The sequence below is a fragment of the Plecotus auritus genome (genome assembly GCF_963455305.1).
Source record: "Plecotus auritus genome assembly, chromosome: 4".
Lineage (NCBI taxonomy): Eukaryota > Metazoa > Chordata > Mammalia > Chiroptera > Vespertilionidae > Plecotus > Plecotus auritus.
This window is the reverse complement of record NC_137775.1, coordinates 63,384,893-63,409,191: the sequence shown is the minus strand read 5'-3', so window position 1 is coordinate 63,409,191 and position 24,299 is coordinate 63,384,893. Positions and strand designations below refer to the sequence as shown.

Here is a 24,299-nt window from a genome sequence, read left to right as displayed (position 1 = left end):
ATAATAAAAGGCTAAAATGCAAATTGTCCCCTTGGGAGTTTTGACTGACTGGGACTTCAACTGCTCACTATGACATGCGCTCACCACCAGCAGGTGGTATGGAATGAAGGAAGGCCCCGATTGGCTCTGATTGCCGGCCAGGCCTAGGGACCCTACCCATGCACAATTTCATGCACTGAGCCTCTAGTATAATATAAGTAAAGTCAATACACTACATAAAATTCTGAAGAAACAAGTTTCAGATATATCCTTGTTTTGTACATTTCACAACAAAATCTGATTCATTCAGTTAACCAGAAAAGCTATTAACTAACTATAAACACCATCAATGGTGCTGAATTGTAACACAGGCAGAGACAATTACTGACTCAAGTTTATGTTAGGATTTGAGTCTCACCTATACCTTTAGGCCCAAAGCCTTTAGTTAATAAATTTTGTAATATTTAAATCAAATAAAAATATCAATTTAAATTCCTAGTTTCTGATGGTCCCTTTCAGGTGTCTAATTTTTCTTAACAATAGTAAAGTATCTATTAGTATTATTAGTAGTGTTGTATTAGTTGAGTACTGTCCCCTAGTATCCATCTTCCCCTCCTCCCTTTGAGTTACAAAATACATGAGTTTTAGCAGAGAACAGGGCTGCTTACCTGGAGACTACACTGAGTAGCCTCCCTTGCAGCTAGACAGGACCAATAAGGTATGAGTGGAAGTACTATGTATACAACTTCTGATCACATGTATAAAAGCAAAAGCTGCTTGCCCTTTATTCCTGATTCCTCCTTCTCATAGGGGTGGTCAGCCATTTTCAAGCATAGCGAAGAGGACTACACTCTTTAAGATGGAAGAGCAATAAGACAGAGGATGGAATAAAGCTGTCTACCTATTCTGGACCACCCATTGACCTTCAGTCTATTACAAGAAAAAGAAACTTGTATTTTGTTTGAGCCATTGTATTCTGGGTCTCTTTCTAGAAGCAACTTGGCCTGTACTTTAACTTCCATTTGCTGAGGCCCTTTAAAAGTGGCAGGATCAGTCTTAAGAGCTTTATAAACTTCATTATTAGTTATTACCACAACCCTAAAAGGTAACACACCCCTACTGTATAAATTAGGAAATTGCAACTCCAAGAAGCCATACAACTCAAATGTCAGAACCAGAATTTAACTAAAAAGCAGTGTTAATTCCAAAGCTATCCCCTTTTCACTATATCAAGGTGCTGTTCCTGCAACGGAATCTTCTAAACACCAAATATTTTTATTCTCTTGAAGTTAAGAATTATGCCCTAGCTGGTTTGGCTCAGCCGATAGAGCGCTGGCCTGTGGACAAAAGGGTCCCGGGTTCGATTCCAGTGAAGAGCACATGCCCAGGTTGCAGGCTCTATCCCCAGTAGGGGACGTGCAGGAGGCAACCAATCAATGATTCTCATCATTGATGTTTCTATATCTCTCTCCCTTCTCCCTTCCTCTCTGAAATCAATAAAAATATTAAAAAAAGAATTACTTTGTTATTCCATATTTTACCCTTTTGAAAAGAAAAATTAACATGACCTCTAGTCTCAATGATAGAGCAGATAGAGCTAACTTGTCTAAATTGTAAAACAAAATAAAAAACTAGAGGATACATAGGAACAAAGTCCATCCTTTCAAGAAGAGATCTCAAAGTCTCGGGAAAACTTACAAAAGGCCCAAAAATATAGGATTATGTAGAATATGATGGCTCTCTGCTACACATTTCCTTTGGATTTCAAACTAAACACGAAAGAGAAAAGCCTCTTAGAGAAAAGTACCTTCTGGTATTCAGAACAAAAGTCCTGTGAAATGAAGGGCTGACAGAGACCCACGGAATGTCACTCTAATTTGAATGGTATAAAGTCAGATTCATGGCAATTACTTTGCTCAGCTTTCATCTAACTTGCAACATTCTATTACATAGAAGGCCCCCCAAATTAAATGCAAATTCTAACAAATCATTTGAAAGCTACTATAATTTGCTTTTAAACATAAAAACAAGGATTTTGAGGGACTACTTCGGTACACACAAAGTAAGACACTTAGTAAATTTTTCTTCCCTTCTACTTCCAGCCCACATGGTACAATCAACTTTTCTGAAGCATGTGAAAGATGCAATGTGAACTAAGAGTCAATCCACAGCAATTTAATAAAATATACAGATGTTATCTGTCTCTCTGAAAGGCTAGTTGCATATTTACAGATGTAGCATTGGTGTCACTGCTGAAATTTTAAAATGTTTGATTGGTGTTGTAGGAATAATTTCAAACTCTGAATTGGGTACCCAATCATACTGCTGAACTCACCAAAGTAAGAAGTTCGGGTTCCCATTTGTTTTCATAACACATAACTGTTTGTGGTATAATAGGAAATTCGTCCAGCGTGAAGTCTTCACTGGTTTGCACTCCTTTTGTACACTGATATGTAAAATCACTCTGGCATGCAGCTTGAAACACCATGAAAATTATAAAAAAAATTTTCTAATTGTATTAAACAATGCTAAGATATATGGAATTCAGCTTGTATGTATATTTACCATCTAAATGAGATAATGCATATTTTGCTTAGCTCCAAGACTATTCACATTAATATTTTTGTTTCTAGGATTTACTGGCAATTACATAATTTGAGAACAATTCTGACAGGTAAATCCTAAAGTATTTACAAAATTTACGTTTTTAACTTTTTGTAATTTACAGAAGAGGGAAATTATACCTTTATTTTAAAAAATATAAATATATTTGCATAACAATAACAAAGTATTTAGGAATAAAATGACTGCTTTAAAATACTCTGGGGGAAAAGTATTACAATTAGTAAAATGTATAACGGTTAAAGTTAGGTGATATGTAAATAAAGGTTCATTATAATATCAAATTAGTAAAACGTACAGCTGTTAAAATTAGGTGATATGTAAATAAAGGTTCATTACACTAAAAGTTATGTAAAATATAACTTGTGAACTCAGAAAAACTTGAGAAAGTTGAAAGAATTTCTGAAAACTATTTAATATTAAACTAGTCAGTAGTTTAAAGGAAACATTAAATTTTATTTCAATGAAGTTCTTTCCTCTTTGCCTTCCTTCTATTTCAGAATTTATTTTGTTATTAGTAATAGCTACCACATGTTTTTCAACAATAATAGCTACTATACCATTTTTTCTTGATATATGTTCTCTTTCTTTCTTTAGAGAAGACTTTGGTAGACGATTAGAATATATGTTTTTTATATCCAGTTCTCTCTCCTTTTCCTGAAAAAAAATCCAATACACAGAGTCTCAGTTTAAAACAAATATCCCCACGTTGTCAATTGGTACTTTACTTACTTACCAATTGGAATATCTAGTTCAGCTTCCCTTTATAACTACCTAACTATAGGAGGGAATGTCTCTAGGACCTTCGGGTTAGGGTAGAGAAATGATTCTCCCTACAAAATCCAATATGTAATAACAGTTAAAAAAAATGAGAGAAAATAAGGCAAAATTAATTTTCTACACAATCCTACGTGATAGAGCTATTACTGTCCTACCTAAACTGTTTTCCAAGCTCAGCAATAGAGACAAAGAATTTAGTTATAGTGTCTCTCAAATGTGAGTTATAAATTATTAAGTTAAAAATTAGATCTTTTTGTAAAAAAAGAAAAGTATTCTTGTTCATTTGGGGACTATAGCCTTCTCTGATAAGTTGATTAAAAGAGTAAAAAGTTTATGCAAGGTAATGTCTAAACACTAAATTTTGCACAACATTTCAACCCATCAATGAGGTCAGGAGAGAATGAAAAGAATACCTGTTTTAACAAAGTAATTCGAATGTTTCTTCTAAAAACTATGAAAATGAAGGGATTATTTAAAATAACTTTAAAAATAATTACGCATAGGGTTATCTGAGGAAGAACACTGAATTATTCAAACATGTGACAGAAAAACTCTAGTTTCCATAATTTTCTTCCAGGATTTTATAACTTGAATAAGTTCTATCATTACTGTATTCAATGTTTCATTTTTGACATATGTTTTTATTGATTTCAGAGACGGAGAGAGAGACAGAAACATCAATGATGAGGACTGGCTGCCTCCTGCACCGGGGGCATGTGTCCCAACCAGGGATCGAACCAAAACTTCCTGGCTCATGGGTCAATGCTCAACCACTGAGCCACGCTAGCTGGGCAACAAACTTTTTCTTTATAAGTGCTGAAGATTATATATATTGGAATTTTGTAAATTATACTGTACCACTGTATAAAATATTAAGTTTTCATTTAATAAATATTATAGGGAGAATATAATGATTTAAAATAAAATGCTGAGAATGGGGAGAAACCAAGATGGCGGCATAGGTAAACACCTAAACTGCTGCCTCGCACAACAATTTCAAAACTACAACTAAAAGACAGAACGGACACCATCCAGAACCACAGGAAAGCTGGCTGAGTGAAAATTCTACAACTAGAAGGAAAAAGAAAAGCTCACAGAGAATTGGAGGTACGGCAAAGGGGCTTTGTGCACGCAGAGAGGAAGGGCGGCTGAGAGCCTGGCTGACTTTCTCTGGCGGAAGGGGGAAGGAAGCCTCCGACCGCACTGAACCCCAGTTCTGACTGCACTGAACCCCAGTTCCGGGCGAACCCCTGGGGACCCACGCTCTTACGGGGGGAGTCTGGACTCTCGGGTGGAGACTCGGGAGCCGGGGAAGGCGGAGGACTGAAAGTGCGCACGCGCGCGCGTGCCAGTGCACACAAAGGCTGCGGAGGTTGCCACAGGCTTTCCCTAGTGGAAGGGAGTCAGAGGATTCTGACTGCACTGAGCCCCAGTTCTGACTGCAGTGAACCCCAGTTCCAGGCGAGCCCCTGGGGACCCACGCTCTTGTGGGGGGAGTCTGGACTCTCGGGTGGAGACTCGGGAGCCGGGGAAGGCAGAGGACTGAAAGCGCACATGCGCGCAAGGGCAAGGCTGACAGGAAGCCAAGACTGAGACTCCACCCCATCCAAGCTGAGCACAGAGGCTATTGCAATTTGGCAAGTCTAATCCTATAAGGCTGTCTCCAGCACCGAACTTCTCCCAGCATAGACACAGCTGATCCTTACAGCCAACTGGCCCGGAGGTCAATTCTTCCCAGTGATACCAACAACAATAAAGACTTAATTACAACAAGGCTGTACACACAGTCCACAAAGGGGTGCACCAAGAGTGTCCACCTCAGGTTAACTGGGGAAGCAGACCCACTGGGCCATATTGGAAACCTAGCACAAATATCTACCTTACCAACTCAGGGAATCAATGAAAATGCGGGGTCAAAGAATCAGATCACAAACGAAAGAAATGGAGGAAAACAAACGACTGGATATAGAATTCAAAACCACGGTTATAAGAATTTTTAAGAATATCCTAGAAAAGGCCGATAAATATAATGAGACCCTCGAAGATATGAAAAAGGACCAACTAGAAATTAAACATACACTGACTGAAATAAAAAATATTATACAGAGACCCAGAAACAGAATAGAGGAACACAAGAATCAAGTCAAAGAATTGAAATACAAAGAAGCAAAAAACACTCAACCGAAAAAGCAAAAAGCAAAAAAAAAATCCAAAAAGTTGAAGATAATGTAAGAAGACTCTGGGACAACTTCAAGCGTACCAACATCAGAATTATGGGGGTGCCAGAAGAAGAGAGAGAGCAAGATACTGAAAACCTATTTGAAGAAATAATGACAGAAAACTTCCCACACCTGGTGAAAGAAATAGACTTACAAGTCCAGGAAGCCCACAGAACCCCAAACAAAAGGAATCCAAAGAGGACCACACCAAGACACATCATAATTAAAATGCCAAGAGCAAAAGACAAAGAGAGAATATTAAAAGCAGCAAGAGAAAAACAGTTAATTACCTACAAGGGAGCACCCATACGACTGTCAGCTGACTTCTCAACAGAAACTATGCAGGCCAGACGGGAGTGGCAAGAAATTTTCAATGTGATGAATAGCAAGAACCTACAACCAAGATTACTCTACCCAGCAAAGCTATCATTCAGAATTGAAGGGCAGATAAAGAGCTTCACAGATAAGAAAAAGCTGAAGGAGTTCATCACCACCAAACCAGTATTATATGAAACGCTGAAAGGTATTCTTAAAGAAGAGGAAGAAGAAAAAAGTAAAGAGAAAAATTATGAACATATCTATCAACAAGCGAACCTAAAAATCAAGTGAATTAAAAACCTGAGGAACAGAATAATCTGGTGAATATAATAGAATCAGGGGCATAGAAAGGGAGTGGACTGATAATTCTCAGGGGGAAAGGGGTATGGGGGGTTCATGAAGAGAATGGACAAAAATCATACACCTATGGATGAGGACAGTGGGGGGGAGGTAAGGGCAGAAGGTGGGGTGGGAAATGGGTGGAGGGGAGCTATGGGGGGAAAAAGGAGAAATAATTGTAATAATCTGAATAAAGATTTATTTAAAAAAAAAATTAAAAAAAAATAAAAATAAAATAAAATAAAATGCTTACCTTTAACTTATGATGCAGTTGTTGTAGCTCCTTTTGAAGAGCTTTATTTTCATCATGAGCATCATATGCCCTTTTCTTTTCAGCAAGCAACTGTCGTTGGAAACTGTTACTACTCAGTTCAAGGTTTTTTGATAGTTCCTATGATATGTGTACACATAAAAAAAGTGTTTAAAAGTAATTCAGCAATAAAACAATGCACTTAGCATCAAAGTGATTTTTTTTAGCAGTACTGTACAAGACATGGAAACGAAGCTGGGATTAGTGTTCATAAACAAAATAAGCTATAAAATAGACTGACCAACAATTTAATACTTAGCTATTGTTCCTTTCTTTGTTTTTCACAATGATTTATAAATAATTTCTTAAGTGTTTGAAGCGTACATGAATAGTGATTTAAGTTGGGAGCAAAAGAAAGTTAAAGGTTGTGATAAGAAACACCGGCTTTTGATAATCATTGGGCAAACAGATATGAAGACAACTGTAATTACACAGCATTATTCAAGGTGCAGAGATTACCTTGTAAAATATTTTTAAGTAAAGACAATGGGCAGTTCCATGGTCTTTAACATGTTTCATGAAGTTTGTGAAAGAATTTATGTTAAAATATTTTCTTTAGGTAATGTCAGCATCATGGTGGCTTGAGTCATTCCTTTTTTCTCTCTCCTTTGACTTACAACTAATCAGACATCCATAATGGAACAAAAGTGCCTTCTGCACAGCATACCAGGAAACTCAAGAAATCCATCCACATGTACACCCAAAAGTGGGTGGATTGGGTCTCAGAGAAGGCTGCAGAGCCAGGAGAGGGGCAGCAGAGGTAGCCAGCATAACCTTTCTGGCAGAGGCGGTGAGGGTGAAGGTAGTGAATAGAAAGGTCTGCCCTGCTGTGCATAATGCAGCTGGAGGAACCCATTGCTCTCTCTCAGAAGAGACCAGAGTCACTAGATGGATGAAAAGGAAAGGGAAGAAGGCAGACAAAGAGAGTTGAAGGAATATGTTTCCTTCTGTAGGCCCCAGGATACTGGCAAAAGATCCATCCACAGACCTCTGAGGATCCCTCTATATGGGCACACCTAAAGCCACACACACCTCCCCAATAGCTTTTAGTTGTTTTTTTTGTTTTTGTTTTTGTTTTTTTAATAAAAGAAAGGTTCCTAATTATGGACCTATTAAACTGTTAGAATCAAAGTAAACAAAGGTGTTCACTATGTCAAATGCAGCAGCAGAGGGACTCTTCATCAGACAGAATGAAAAATTATGGTAGCAATATCACAAAAAGAAAATGACAATATTCTAGCAACCAAAATATGAAATATTGTGATATCACTGATAAAGAATTCAAAATGATTGTTATAAAGAAATCCAGCCCTAACTGGTTTGGCTCAGCGGATAGAGCGTCGGCCTGCGGACTGAACGGTCCCAGGTTCGATTCCGGTCAAGGGCATGTATCTTGGTTGCGGGCCCATCCCCAGTGGGGAGTGTGCAGGAGGCAGCTGATTGATGTTCCTCTCATCGATGTTTCTAACTCTCTATCCCTCTCCCTTCCTCTCTGTAAAAAATCAATAAAATATATTAAAAAAAAAAAAAAGAAATCCAACAAGCTACAAGAAGACTCAAAGGCAATACAATGACTTTGGTATAAAATTGATGGAAGAAGTACTTTACCAAAGATACTGAAATTCTAAAAGAGCCAAATAAATTCTGGAGCTAGAGAATTCAATAAAAGTTATGAAGAATGCATTACAAAACACTAGAAATAGAGCAAATCAGATGAGAGAGAAAACTAAAATGAAGAAACCCTGTAAGAACTGTTAGACTGCATTAAAACAGCTACCACAAAATTAATGGGTAAACCAAAAGAAGAAGAGGAAAAAGGGAGCAGAGACTTATTTAAAGACATAATAGCTCAGAAATTCCCAAACCTGAGAAAGGAACTGCACATTCAAGTCCATGAAGCTAATATGACACCATATTATCTCAACACAATAGACCTACTCTAAGCACATTATATTAAAACTGTCAAAAATTAATGACAAAGTATTTTAAAGGCAACCAAGGGGGGAGCGGGGGCGCGGAGACGCAGTAATCTACAAGAGAATGCACATTAGGCTATCAGTCAATTGCTAGCAGAAATGCTACAGGCCAAGAGAATGAAAAGACATATTCGAAAGATTGAAAGACTAAAATTGCCAGCCAAGAATACTCCATCTAGCAAAGTTACCCTTCGGATATGAAGGAGAAATAAGGCTTTGGCAAACAAAGGAGCTCTTCAAGATGAAATGAAAAGAAAAGAAAAAAAAGGACACAAAACTCTGATTAAGGTGATAGAATTAGAAAACTATAACTTTTTTAGAATAGTATACTAAACAATTATAGCATAAAGTTTAACTACAGCTATTACAACTTGGTAACAAATCACAGCATAAAAAGAATTTGTGACATAAAAAATACAAGAGGGTAGGATAAAAAGATAAAACATTTATAAGTGAGTAAAAACAAATTGCTATCAGCAGAAAAAGGACTATTTTATCTTTGGGATGTTTTATGTAAACCTCATGTAACCACAAAGCAAATACCTAAACCAGAGATATGAAACATAAAAAAGGGGGAAAGACTGAGAAAATCACCATGGAAAACCACCAAACTTACAAAGGTAGACAGAATCAAATGGAAAAAAAGAAATAATGAAAAGACAAAATAACCAGAAAGCAAAAGGTAAAATGGTGATAGTAAATCCTTACATATCAATAATCCATTTAAATATAAATGTATTGAATTTATCAATCAAAAAGTACAGAGTGGGTGGATAAGTAAAAAACAAGACCCTACTATATGCTGCCAACAGGAGACTTATTTTAGCTCTAAAAACACATACAGACTCAAGTGAAAGGATGGCATATGATGTTCTAAGCAAATGGAAATCAAAGGATGGCAGCCATCCTTATGGCAGACAAAACAGATGTCAAGCCAAAAGGGTAACATGAGGCAAAGAAGATCATTATATAATGATAAAGGGGTCATTACATCAAGAAGATGTATCAATCAATCATAAATATTATATGTTCCAAATGCGCAAGCACTGAAATATATTAAGCAAATAATAATGAATTTTAACAGAGAAAAAGACAATAAAGTAATACTAGGAGACTTTAATACCCTACTATCAGCAATGAATAGATTGGCCAGGCAGAAAAATCAATAAATAAATGTTGGCATTGAACCACATTTTAGAACAGGGGTGGGCAAACTTTTTGACTCGAGGGCCACAATGGGTTCTTAAACTGGACCGGAGGGCCGGAACAAAAGCATGCATGGAGTGTTTGTGTGAACTAATATAAATTCAAAGTAAACATCATTACATAAAAGGGTACGGTCTTTTTTTTTTTTATTTCAATAGTTTTATTCATTTCAAACATTTTAACAAGAAGAATGTAAACACTAATTATTATAATTTGAAACTTCAAAAAATGGAGGAATCATAGCACAATAACATACCTTATATTGAAGATGGCAAAGGCAAAATGAAATTGCCTAACAAAGGAAAGGTACAAAAGCCTTTCAAATTAAACTTAAATATAATAAAATAATTTAAAACTAAAACTAATAGAAAAGAACAAAATGTGTAAACAGTAAATTAAACATTTTCTTTAGTGCAACTTCCAAATTATGCCCGGGACTTAGATGTAGATGGCAATGTAGACTGGGTTGAAAGGTTTTTGGTCTTTAAAACATCAACTTCAGTGGGAACAGTGTTGTTGGTCTCCTTTTTAGCTAATGCTCTGATACTGTGCTCTCCAGGGGCGTGTCTCCCTACATCACCAAGATAACGTTGTCTACGCATTCCCAGGGTGATGTCGGGCATTACAAGGAGCCTCTGGAAGATTGAGAGGTTGTTCCTTCTACTGAATGGGCGGATATAAATCCACCCACTCAGAAGAAGGAGCTGCGGCCGTGTTTCCCGACATTGCCATGTTAACACTGCTGCTGGTGAAGGAGTGGAGGGGAGAGCAAGAGAACCCTCCGCTCTTTCGGCTCCGCGGGCTGGATAGAACAGCCGAACGGGCCAGATCCGGCCCGCGGGCCGTAGTTTGCCCATGGCTGTTTTAGAACAACTGGACTTAAGAGATATAACAGAACATGCCATTCAACAGCAACAGAATATACATTCTCAAGTGCACATAAAACATCCTCCAGGAAAGATCATATAATTGGACAAAAATCCAAGCATATTTAAGACTAAAATCATACCAACTATCTTTTCTGACTAAAATGGCAAGAAACTGATTTCAAAATAAGAGAAAAATGAGGGGATCTACAAATAAGTGAAAACCAACAATACACTTTTAGACAACCATTGAGTTAAAGAAAAAAAGGGAAGTAAAAATTTTCTCCATAAAAAAAAAAAATATCTTTAAACAAATACAAATGGAAATACAAGCCAAATCTTGTGGCATGCAATAAAAGCAGTTCTGAAAGGAAACTTTATAGCAATAAATGCATACATTAAGAATTTAGAAAGACCTTAAATAAGCAACCTAACTTTTCACCTCAATGGACTGGACAAAAAACAAATTAATCCCAAAGTAGCACAAAGAAGGAAAAAATAAAGATCTGGGAAATGTAGCAGAAACAAAGGGAGAAAGCCAAAATGAGAAGACAAAGAAACATGTCCCAAATGAAAGAATAGGACACAACTCCACAAAAAGAATAAAAAGGAGAAAAGCAATACAGAGTTCAAAACACTGGTGACAAGGATGCTCAAATAACTTAGGGAAAGAATAGATGAAGTTAGAATCTCAACAAAGAGATAAAAACCATAAAAGAACCAGTCAAAAATGAAGAATACAATAACAGAAATGAGAATATATTGGGGAAGGAGAACAACAGCAGATTAGATGAAGCAGAGGACTGAATCAGCTATCTGTAACAAGGTAGCAGAAAGCACCCAATCAGAATAGCAAAAAGAAATAATAAATGGGGGGAAAAAAGAGAATAGTTTAAGGAAACTCTGGGACATAAAGTATACCAACATTTGCATTACAGGGGTACCAGAAAGAGAAGAGAGAGCAAGGGATTGAAAACTTATTTGAAGGAATAATGACCAAAATTTCCCTAACCTGGCTAAAAAAATAGACATACAGGTCCAACAAGTTCAAAGAGGCCCACATGAAACATTTAAGTAAAATGCCAAAGCAAGAATATTAAAAGTAGCAAGAAAAAAACAATTATTTACATACAAGGGAACTCCCATAAGACTATCAGCAGATTTTTCAACACAAACTGCATATCAGAAGGTATTGGCAGAACTAAGATTACCATACTAGCAAGGCTATGATTTAGAACAGAAAGGGAGATAAAGAGTTTTCCAGACAAGAAAAGGATAAAGGAGTCCATCACCTCTAAACCAGTATTATGAGATATGTTAAAGGAACTTCTTTAAATATTTACGAAAGATAAAAAATGTAAATATAGGAAAGAAAAAAATTCTCACTGAAAAGGATACTTAGTAACTAGTAGATTAACCAACTACAAAGCTAATACAAAGGTTAAGAGGCAAAGTGGGAAGATCATGTGTAATTAGTACAACAAATTAAAGGACATACACAAAAGAAGTGAAAAAAAATAATAAACACTTAAATGTAGAGGAGGTGAGTAAAACATGTAGTGATTTCAACTGATAATAGACTGAAATAAACATAGCTTTATATGTGTATATGAAGCACATGATAACCACAAACCAAAATCTGCAAGAAATAAAGAGAAGGAATCCAAACACAACAGTACAGAAAGTCATCAACATACAAGAGAATAAGAAAGGAAGGAGAACTACAAAAACAATCAGAAAACAATGAACAAAATGGCAAAAGTACATACCTATCACAGGTTACTTTAAATTTAAATGTTCCAACCAAAAGGCACAGGGTGGTTAAATGGATCAAAAAACAAGACCCATACTTATATTGCCTGCTAGAGACCAACTTCAGATTGTAAGACACACCAAGACTTAAAATAAAGGGATTGAAATAGTTATTTCATGCAAATGAAAGTGAAAAAAGCTGGGGTAGCAATACTTGTATTAGACAAAATAGACTTTAAAACAAGGGCTGTTCAAACAGATAAAGAAGGGCATTTCATAACAATAAAGGGACCATTTCAACAAGAGGATATAACTCTTGTAAACATCTACACACCCAATGTAGGAGCACCTAAATACAGGGTGTTCCAAAAAAAATGTATATACACTTAGAATAATTATTAATTTCAATGGGTTAAATCTGAAAAGAAACATCAATTGCGCTATCAACTGTTAAGTGTCTGCATATTTTGGGGGGACACCCTGTATATAAAACAAACATTGACGGACATAAAGGGAGAGATCAACATTAATAGTCACAGTAGGGGACTTGAACACCCCACTGATTTCAATGGGTAGATTATCTAGACAGAAAATCAACAACAACAAAAAATCATCTTAAATGACACATTTGACCATACGGACTTAATTGATACTTTTTTAAAAAAATGTATCTTTAATGATTTCAGAGAGAAAGGGAGAGGGAAAGAAAGATAGAAACATCAATGATGAGAGAGAATCATTGATTGGCTGCCTCCTGCACGTCCCTTAATGGGGATCAAGCCCGCAACCCAGGCACGTGCCCTTGACTAGAATCGAACCTGGGACCCTTCGGTCCACAGGCTGACACTCTATCCACTGACCCAAATCAGCTAGGACTTAATTGATACTTTTAAACATTTCACCCCAAAGCAGCAGAATATACATTCTTTTCAGGTGCATTTTCAAGGATAGACCACATGTTGGGCCACAAAACAAGTGTCAATATTTAAGAAGATTTAAATCATATTAAACATCTTCTCTGATCATAATTATATAAAACTAAAAATCAAGTATAAGGAGAAAACTGAAAAATACACAAAACACATGAGACTAAATAACATGATATTAAACAATGAATGGTTTAGTAATGAGATCAAGGAAGAACTAAAAATACCATGAGACAAATGAAAATGAAAACATAATGACCCAAAATGTATAGGACATAGCTAAAATAGTTCTAAGAAGGAAATATACAGCAATACACATCTACCTCAAGAAACAAAAATTTCAAACAATCTAACCTTACACCTAAAGAAATTAGAAAGAGAACAAACTTTGCCCAAAATGAGTAGTGGAAGGAAATAATAAAAATCAGATTGGAAATAACAAAATAGAGTAAAAAAAAAAAAAATCAAGAAAACCTAGTATTGATTCTTCCAAAACAAACAAATTTGGTAAACTTTACCCAGATTAATCAAGAAAAAATGAGGGGCCAAATAAATAAAATAAAATAAAAAATAAAATAGGAGAAGTGACAACTGATATCACAGAAATAAAAAAGACTAAGGAAATAATAGGAAACAATTATCTGCCAACAAATTTTACAGCCTAGATCAAGTATGTCAAACTGCTTGACCTAGATGAAATGAACAAATTCCTCAAAACATACATTGTTCCAAGGCTGAGTCAGGAAGAAACAGGTAATCTTAATAGACGAATAACTACTATCAAAATCAAATCCGTAATAAACTCCCAACAAAAAAAGCCCTGGACCAGATGGCTCCACAGGAGAATTTTTACCAAAGGTTCAAAGGGAAATTAATACCTGTCCTTCTCAAACTACTCCAAAAAATTGAAGATGAGGGAAGGCTTCCAAACTCATTTTACGAGGACAGCATTACCCTAATACCAAAACCACAAAAAAGAAAATTATAGGTCAATATTCCTGATGAACATGGATGCAAATATCCTCAACAAAGTATTAGCAAACCAAATTCAGCAATACATTAAAAAAATCATACACCTTCAGTGGTCGGCAATCTGCGGCTTGCGAGCCACATGCAGCTCGCGAGCCGCTGTTTGCCGCTCTGTTGACTAATGAGTTTGCCGACCACTGCCTTAGGGAAAAACACTTAAAAAACATTTTAATAATGTACTAATGTCTTTAACTTGAAGTCAAAACTTCTGGGTAAGGGTAATGCCTTACAGCAGTGGTCGGCAAACTCATTAGTCAACAGAGCGGCAAACTGCAGCTCGCAGTTTAACAACCACTGATCCTAGATCAAGTGAGATTTATTCCCAAAATGCAAGACTGATTCAATATCCTCAAATCAATTAATGTGTTGCACCACATAAACAAACTGAAGCCTAAAAATTATATATTAGTAGATGCAGAAAAGGCAATTGACAAAATCTAACTTCCATTTATGATTTAAAAAAACACCCTCAGCCATGTATTAAATACATTGCAAACAGTTAATTCATTTACAGTCTGACTTTCCCTTCCTCAGACAGCTCTCTCAGCAGGCATTATTCCCATGCTTTTCCCTTACCTTTGTTTTCCAAACTCTGTGTCAATTCTTAGCAATTCTAAGTCCTAACTCAGGGCTTCTGTTTAATACGTATTTCTAGCAGGTAGCATCTATAATAATAAAAGCATAATATGCTAATTAGACCATACGTCCTTCTGGACAAAGCCGGGGCTGCGAGGGATGCCCAGGTTCCGGGTGCCTGCCAGTGGCCAGAGGGAAGCTGGTGCCAGCAGCGGGGGGGGGGGGGGGGGGGGGGGGGAGGGGGGGGGAGGGAGGAAGGCCTACCCTTGCACGAATTTTGTGCATCGGGCCTCTAGTCTAATATAAATTCCCTTTGTAACAATGATGGGATAGTACCATTTTCCTCTCTCATTTCAAGAAAAAAATACTTACAAACATCTGCTGTATTCTCAGACTAGTAACTCAACATTCTTCCATCTACCTCTCATGTCAGTTTTCATTTTGGGGAGTAGGGGCACAACTGCCCAAAAGATGTCTTTCAGAAATGTTGAAAGGAGTAAAAACAGAAAGTATTGCTCATGTGGCATTTCTTATACAATGGCTCCAAAATGTCGGTTTCATACACTACAGCTATTATATAGTATTTTCAATTTAGAGAAACAATCAAATAATCAAATAGTGTATTTCCCCCAAATGATTATGACCCACAAAATTAAACATTCATCTATTAACATGTGGCCCTTAATCTTTTGCATCTTTCTCTTAAATATATGTTAAATTTTTCCTAATCTCTTACTGAGAAAGATAATACTAAAAAAGTCTTCAAATGATGAACTGCAATAAGCAATCTTAATAGAGCACATTAAATACCCAATGAAAAATAATACAAAAAAGCATAATTAGAAGCTGTAGAAATTTTACCTTAATTTTTCTCTCAGTGTCATCTAATTTTAACTCTGCTGCAACTAGTTTCTTTGCCAAATCATCTCGCTCAGGTAGGTGTCTAGCTTCAGAGATCATTTTCAGTTTCTTTAAGGAAAATTTTGTCTTAAATAATTCACCTTCTGCATCTTTCACTTTTTTCTCAGTTGCCCGTTCTTTGTCCTGAGATTTTCGTAAGCGTTCTTTGAGTGCTGTAATCTCATTGTTATGACGAGCAATAAGTTGTGATATTTCATTTTCTGTATCTTCAAACTTATTCAGGGCTTTCTCCTGTCTGTATTGAAGCCTTTTCAAAGCCTTATTTTCTTTTAGCTGCTCAGCTAACTTGACCTGGAGTTCAGTCACTTCATTCTGCAATTCACTGATTTTTAGCAGTCTTGCAGAAAGAACCCGTTTTGTAACGAGATCAATATCTTTCCGAGGTGGCTCCCTATTGAGGCTCTGGGAGCGAAATCCCACTCGGACTTCCTTTCTGTTTGATGGACCCTTAGGACTTGCTTTCTTAGGGGCTAAAAAAGAAACAGTAATATTGTAAAGTGAAAAAGCTGTACCAAATATACTATTTTTCATTCTAACAAGTGGATCCATAATATTAGTTATTTTGTTCCTTAAAATCTGATTTTACAATATTTAGTTAAATATCAGATTTTATTTAGAACTTTTAACGTAATCTTTTTAAGAAAGGTTTGGAATCTTCTGAAGAAAGGTAAAGAATATTCTGATCCATCAAAATGATATAACAATAGCTTATAAGGAATTGTTTGACATTAATTTAAAGGATGGTTATATCAGGATTTACCATTTTTAACTTTATAAGATGACAAGTCAGAAATTCGAACATGGGCTTCATGAGCATTAGCATGGTGCCGAATAAACACTGGACAAAACTGTGTTATTCAAGTCACTTGTGCCAAGGTATTCGAAATAGGAAAATGTAAGTTTTCTCTAAATTAATTAGAACTCTTTTCTTTTTTATTTGAAGAGGATGACAACATGTTGAACAGTGAGAAGATTTGGGTTTGTAACTAAGATTTACCACCTAATAACTCCTTGGTCAGTTCAATAAACCTTCCCAGGTCTATTTTCCCCATCCACAGGATGAGGATAATACTACCTACATAATTATGCTGTTTTGAAGATTAAATGAAGTATGCTTGTAAAACAAAGTTCTCCACAAATATTCTCTGCCAGTAATAAGAACTTAATCCCATTTATTAGTGATTGAAAATGAAAAATACTCCAGCAGTACTGATGTGATTCTAAATGCTTTCTCAGGGGCTTTCTTTTGTGTGATGCTCATATCAAAAACATCGGACATAATTTGAGAACAAGATAAAAACTAAATACTACATCTGAAAAATATAAGCATGTGAAATCCTTAAAGTATACATACTAGATCCCAACATTTCACAGAAATCTGGAATGTTATTATTTTTAATAGAAGTTCATTAAACTTAGGCCTCCTCCCTTTTTAAAGAGGCTTCTGGATATTTGTTATAGTTAAGAATAATGAACTTTAGTCATAGTTAAGAATAATGAACTTTAATCTCCAAGGTGACTGCATTTTTTCAAGAAGGAAATGCATTCCAGAGTAAAAAACAACAAAACCCCCCTAGAAAATCCAACCTTTCCCTACCCATCTCACCAGCCAGGAATACCCTGATTCCATTATGTAAATAAGCAAAGATAAACAAGTAGCATTTACAATTCAACATTATAAAGTTTCATTAAAAAGATAGATTATAAAGAAGGTGTTTGCACACATACTAATTTGGGATTCCAGCTCTAATAATGCTTAAATACATTAAAGGAAGTGGTAATAAAAAGAAATAAAGGAAAAGCTACTTGCAATTTCAAAACTATACAATATTGTAGTCACTAGCCACATGCGGTTACTGAGAAATGTGAAGTATGGGTAGTACAAACTGAAATATGCCATAGCTGTGAAATGTAGCCTGGAATTAAACCACTTCTGCCTTCAAAAAGAATGTAGAATATTTCACATACAATGTTTTATATTAACTGTATTTAAAAATATTTTGGATATGCTAGGTTAAATACAATATATTAAGTTCACCTTTTTTAAAATGTGGGTTATTAGACAATATAAAATTGTATGTGTGGCATGTATTTGTGACTTGCATTATATTTCCATTGGACAGCAATGCTCCAATTTTAAATTAGAGAGTCCATCATTTCAAGGTTCTTTCTTTTCTAACATACCAAGTTAATAGAGTATTGGTATCTATACGCTATTATGGAATATGTACTCAGCTCTTGGACAGAAACTTGTTACATAAAAATTATTATACATAAAGATGAACTTCAATAATTTCATATCTCTGGTTTTTATGTATAAAGTTATATTGCTCAGCAAAAAAGATTTCCTATAAATAGAAACTTACTTTATTTCAAACTTGAAGCCTATGTAAAAATCAGGATAAAAACTTTCTACTAACATTTTACTTCAAGTATTCAGTCAGACAGAAAGGGCTTCCACAACCAACTTTTGACATACTAAAAATCTGACCATTTACTTTTAGCCTATTCTATTTGTATGACTACAAACTGATTAACAAAAGTATACTTAACTTGAAGTAAAAAATACCAGCTTTCATCTACCTTTTTTATTTTCATTTTTAAAATTATCAAGATCAAATGCAGTGTTAACAGGACTGAGAATATGACTGATTCCCATATCATTCTTCATCTGCCCCATAAGTCACCACCAAAAAGAGGGTGAGAAAATAATGCTTTTCTTCTTCCTCCAGGAGTTAAAAATAAAGTATGACATTGAAAAAATATGTAGTAAAGGTAAACTATATATCTACCAAAACACCAATATATTTATTTTACTGACAAAAGCAAGAAGTAAAATAAATGTGTAATACACAAACATGCATATCCTAAACTATTATTATACTAGAGGCCCGGTGCATGAAATTCGTGCACTCAGGGTGGGGGTCCTTCAGCCCAGCCTGCACCCTCTTGCAGTCCAGGAGCCCTCAGGGGAAGTTCGAATTTCCCTGGTCCATGGACACCAGGACTAAGCTGGCAATTGGACATCCGTAGTACTGCTGCAGAGGCGGGAGAGGCTTCCGCCATGGCCGCTGCACTCCCTAGCCATGAGCCTGGCTTCTGGCTGAGCTGTGCTCCTCCTGTGGGAGCACACTGACCACCAGGGGGCAGCTCCTGCATTGAACATCTGCCCCCTGGTGGACAGTGCGCATCATAGCAACCAGTTGGTCCACCGTTAGGTCGATTTGCATATTAGCCTTTTATTATATAGGATTTTATCATTATACATCCAACTTCTGATAGAACACAGTTTTATTTTTTTAAATAATAAAATATGCCAATAAAGGAGAAAGGAAAGAATTGCTATCAAACATGCAAACCCAGCCCTCCTCAGTTTTGCTCAGTGGATAGAGAGTTGGCCCGCGGACTGAAGGGTCCCGGGTTCCATTCCAATAAAGGGCACATGCCTGGGTTGCGGGCTTGATCCTCAGTAGGGGCTGTGCAGGAGGCAGCCAATCAATGATTCTTTCTCATCATTGATGTTTCTATCTCTCTCTCTCCCTTCTTCTCTGAAGTCAATAAAAGTAAATTAAAAAACAAAACAAAAAAACCCAAAACATGCAAACCCACAAATTCAAGTGTTCAAAATGCTGTAGTTTTTTTATTATTAATCTGACTGGCGATCAAACCTTCAATTTAGGTACGTGCCCTTGACCGGGAATCGGACCTGTGACCCTTTGGTGCATGGGTCCAATGCTCTACACATTGAGCCACACCTGCCAGGGCCAAGAAGCTGTTTTAATCATATTTGTTCTTTTCTTAGTCTACACTGGTGATTGCAACTTTAACCAAGGGAAAATAACTTAATGTTTAAGGGAAGGTATAAGTTTAGTCCTGTTGTTTGATCTAATGTAGTTAAACTACCACAGATTTTAATCCAGAAGACAATGCAAGGCAGAAAACTGTGCAAGTCAGAGTGAAGACAATAATTGAAATTTTTATAGGTGATGTTAGAACTGTTTTTTCACAGCTTTTTATCAATTATCTTCTCAAATAAGATAAGGCTTAAGAAGTTCCGAATCCTTAATTGGGTGGCCTCCAAAATGCTCTGGGGAAGGATTGAAAAATCCAAATATTCCTACCAGTAATTCCCTAGGTATATAAATTATTTCTTGGGAATAAATACGCATTTCCCAAGGTTCAACCCTAAGGTCTGTTTGTTCTTAATTATGTAGAGCAAAAGTTTAATATCAGATAATGATCTCAACCACAAAATCAAAATAGGAGGCGCACATTGATACAGATGGAGGAAGAGACCAAATTCCTGCAGAAGGAAAAAAAAGGCGGGGGGCGGGGGAGGAGGGAGAAAGGAAAAGAAGGTAGGAAGGGTGAGCACCCAATTGTTAAAAGTATGAAGATCCCTGAGAAGCTAAATCTGGGGTCCATGAAAGGGTTGTTTTTGAAAGAAACATGTATTCTTATTGACTTTTAAAAAGCAAATATTATTTTTTCAAAGTAAAAATTCATATAGGCAATTTTAATTATACCCCTGCTTAAATCTTTTCAATGGCTATTCTCCCACAGAAACAATCAATATATTGCATAGGATTCAAGGTGTTTCGTGACCTGGCTACTGTTTTCCTTTTCCGTTTCCAATTTCACCACTCCTTGCCTTGCAATCTGAACTCTCACCATTCTAAGCTACTGCTGTTACAGCTGTGCTGCATTTATTAGCACAGACTATAACCACCTCACTTAGCTCATTTTTTATGGCATACTTGTAGTCCTTACACATTTTGTTACTAAGTAACATTGGGGTTTACTTGACCAGGGATTTATTAAAATGAAGAGTTTCTATAATATTATCTAATCAAATGTGTATTAATACCAGTTCCAGACTAGTAACACTTTAATAAGAAAACTTATTTAAGAAATATTAATCTTGTCTCCATTATAACACAGTTTAATAGGAAACTGAATGGTGATCTCAAGTCTGAACTTTTGCAGTAAGCACTATATTACTCAGTAGAAGTAATTTTACTCAATCTAAAATGCCTCTTAACCACTTTATACCAATGCTTTTCACTACTTCTTAAAACTGAAGACAAAAAAAGGTACATTTTGATTTTTTTTTTTTGCCTTTACTGTACCTCAAAACTCCAAAATAAGCATTTATTTAGGAAGAAAACAAAATGAAGAGCCTTAATTATGGTTCTTTCTTCTGTATATATTATGACTTTGAATATAACAAAGGCTAATACAGTGCCATAAGCAACATATAAATTTACAAAAATATAGTCTATTCAAACTGTAAATTAGCCAATTTCCATGCATATATTAATAGAAGAGTTTCATTCATGCAAGCTTTCCTTAAGTCCTTAAAATGAGTCTTCTATGTCTATTGGACTCTCTTACAAAATGCTTACCTTGGTGATGCACTTCGCTATCTGAAATTTGTCTTTTAGGATTTTTTTTCTTACTACTCCTATGTGAGGAGGGGTTGACCAGCGATGACCGGCCAGAAGACTGTGGTGTAGTTTCAAAATCAGATGAACAATAATAGTAATGGTGTTTATCTGCCTTATTTTCTTGGTCAGTGTCTAGACTTCTTTCTCTTTCCCCCATGATTTTGAAAAAGTCTCTATTCACATAATTTCACAGATTCCTTTGTCCAGAAAAATCCATGACAAGCCTGAAGAGAACTTCTTTTAGTCTTTAGATCCTGGTGAAAATATTCACGTGTGTGGTCTGTTTTCTCTATGTATCTGTAGTCCACAATTCACATTAGCAACCAGAAGAAGCACTTTTATACCCCTACAATTAAGGAAGGGGGAAGAAAACTCATTATTTTGTGAAATACATTTTTACAGTTAATTACCATGAAAGATACTAAAAGCAAAATAATATACTACTTAAAATTTTTAAAAGAGGCTATAATATAATCATATTTTCACACAGATATTTACAGTATTTGAAGAAAAGACAAACTGTCAATAGTCATGATAGAGAACATGTAAAATGCCTGACATATAACTGCTTCTGAATAAATATTGTATTTGACCCCCTTGAATATTAAGATATGAATATGAATATGCAAATACTGATTTTTAAGAGTTGGATAACGATCAAATAACCAGTTGTTTTCTTTGTGGGCGGGGGGGGGGGGGGGTGGTAAAGAACAAGCCTGCTAATAAGAACCAGGAAAAATCTCTAAGATTGACTACATAAAAAAGTAACACTGAAGTATGTAAATGTTAATAAAATTAAAACACTTGAAAAACATTTGCAACATTACAGCAAAATGGTTACCATTAACACATAAGAAAATACTCATACCACCTCATTAGAAAAATAGGAGCCCAAAAGTTAAATGGGCAAAAACATGTTAAGACCCATAGCAGACAATACAAATGACAGGCACATAAAAATATTCCACCTCAAAATACCTTTTTAAACCTATCAAATTATCAAAGATTTTTCAAAACAACTCTTCATGCTGCTATCAAAATCCACAGAATTTTTGAAAAAATGTTGGCAAGATAAATTAAAACTTTAATTACGCTTTTAACCTTAGATCCAATAATTCTAATCCCAGATACCAATAACCCTAAAAATAGGGGAAAAGTTATGTGAAATATTTAATGAAATACATTAAAAAAAGGGGTGGAGCACCCATGGCAGGGCTTTTCAGTTGGTTGGAGCATTTCCTGTGTGCACCAAAAGGTTGGGGGTTTGATCTTTTTCTCTCACATTGATGTTTCTCTCTCTCCCCCCATTCTTCTTTCAAATCAATAAAAACATATACTTGCGTCGGGATTAAAAAAAAATAAGGAAGCAACTTAAATGTCTAATCACTGTGCTGTAATTAAGAACAATATTGTACACACATGTCAGAATGGTTATCATTAATGAATCAACAAACAACAAGTACTGGTGAGGAACTCTTGTGCACTGTTGGTGGGAATGCAGATTGGTGTAGCCACTGTGGAAAACAGTATGGAGTTAACTCAAAAAATTTAAAATGCAACTACCTTATGACCCAGCGATTCCACTTTTGGGAATTAAGCCAAAGAAACCCGAAACACTAATTCCAAAGAACATATGTACCCCTATGTTCACTGCAGTGTATTTAAAATATCTAAGATCTGGAATCAGCCCAGTAGATCCATCAGTATATGAGTGGATAAAAAAGCTGTGGTACATTTACACAATGGAATACTACTCTGCCATAAAAAGGGAGAAAATTTTATCCTTGGTGACAGCATGGATGGACCTGGAGAATATTATGCTAAGTGAAATAAGCCAGTCAGAGAAAGACAAGTATCATATGATTTCACTCACTGTGGAATTTAATAAACAAAGTTAACTACCAAGCAAAACAGACAGACTTATATAGATAGAGACCAGGCAGACAGCTCTGAGTGGGGTGGAAGCGGGTAGTGAGATTGAGCAAAAAAGAACAAAAAAATGAGAGAGAACTCATGGACGTGGACAACAGTGTGGTGATGGTGCAGGGTAGAGGAAGAGGGGTGGGTAGAGGTGGAAGAGTGCATAGAGTGGCTAAATGGTGATGAAAAATAAATAAAATTTTATAAAGAACAATATTGTAAAAATCAATACAACATAATATGCAGTTGTTAGAAATGTTTACAAAAAGTCTGTGTCAACAAGCAAAATGTTTATACTATTATGGCAAAGAAAAATTTAAACAGGTATATACAATAGGATTTCAACATATTCATTGAATAAAAAGTATTCGATTTGAACTCAGGAACTGAAAAATATTTTCAAAGCAAAGGGTACACATATACACCAAAATATTGTCTGTCTGGGCAACATGAATTTTAGATGATTTCATCTCTCTCGTAATATATTTTTATTTTTTAATAAAATGAAATTAGATTATTTTTATAATTAGTATATTTTTTAATAATTAGAAGAAACAAAAATCCCACTGAGGAAATTAGTGTTAAAAAAATAGTGGTTCTAATAATATGTGAAAAAAGACATACATTAGACAGCACTACAACTATTCATTGCAGCACTATTGCAGTGGTTAAGGATTAAAACAATCAAAATGACCATCAATAAGGAACTGGCTATATATATTTAACCATCTACACCAAGTACAGTATTATGAAGCTATTTAAGGAATGAAGACTATCTTTGTATATTCTCTGCAATCTGGAGTGAACTTCAGGACATATTAAGAAAAAGAAGATGGAGAAAAGCATGTAAAATATATTACCATTTACTAAAGAAAGAGGTATATATATACACACACACACACACACACACACACACACACACACATATATACACATATATATATTAAATAATCAAATTTATTTTTCCATTCATTTATTTGCTAATTCAACAGGTTTTTTTTTCTTTATTGATTAAGGTATTACATATGTGTCTTTATCTCCCCATTGCCACCCGCCCCCCCCCCATCATGCCCTCACCCCCCTGGTGTCTGTGTCCATTGGTTAGGCTTATAT

The 24,299-nt window shown here is 35.6% G+C and overlaps 1 protein-coding gene across 1 annotated transcript in view; it reads right to left on the bottom strand.

Moving 5' to 3' along the window:
* LCA5 (lebercilin LCA5) overlaps nucleotides 1-24,299 on the bottom strand; it is a 43,231-nt gene that overhangs the window by 4,557 nt on the left and 14,375 nt on the right. Inside the window, exons 2-6 of the mRNA XM_080666739.1 lie at nucleotides 21,225-21,612; nucleotides 15,760-16,289; nucleotides 6,511-6,648; nucleotides 3,162-3,258; nucleotides 2,315-2,454 (exon numbers count right to left, since the gene is read on the bottom strand). Coding sequence (XP_080522865.1) covers nucleotides 2,315-2,454; nucleotides 3,162-3,258; nucleotides 6,511-6,648; nucleotides 15,760-16,289; nucleotides 21,225-21,423 — 1,104 coding nt within the window. The 5' untranslated portion in view covers nucleotides 21,424-21,612. The remainder of the gene's footprint in view (nucleotides 1-2,314; nucleotides 2,455-3,161; nucleotides 3,259-6,510; nucleotides 6,649-15,759; nucleotides 16,290-21,224; nucleotides 21,613-24,299) is intronic.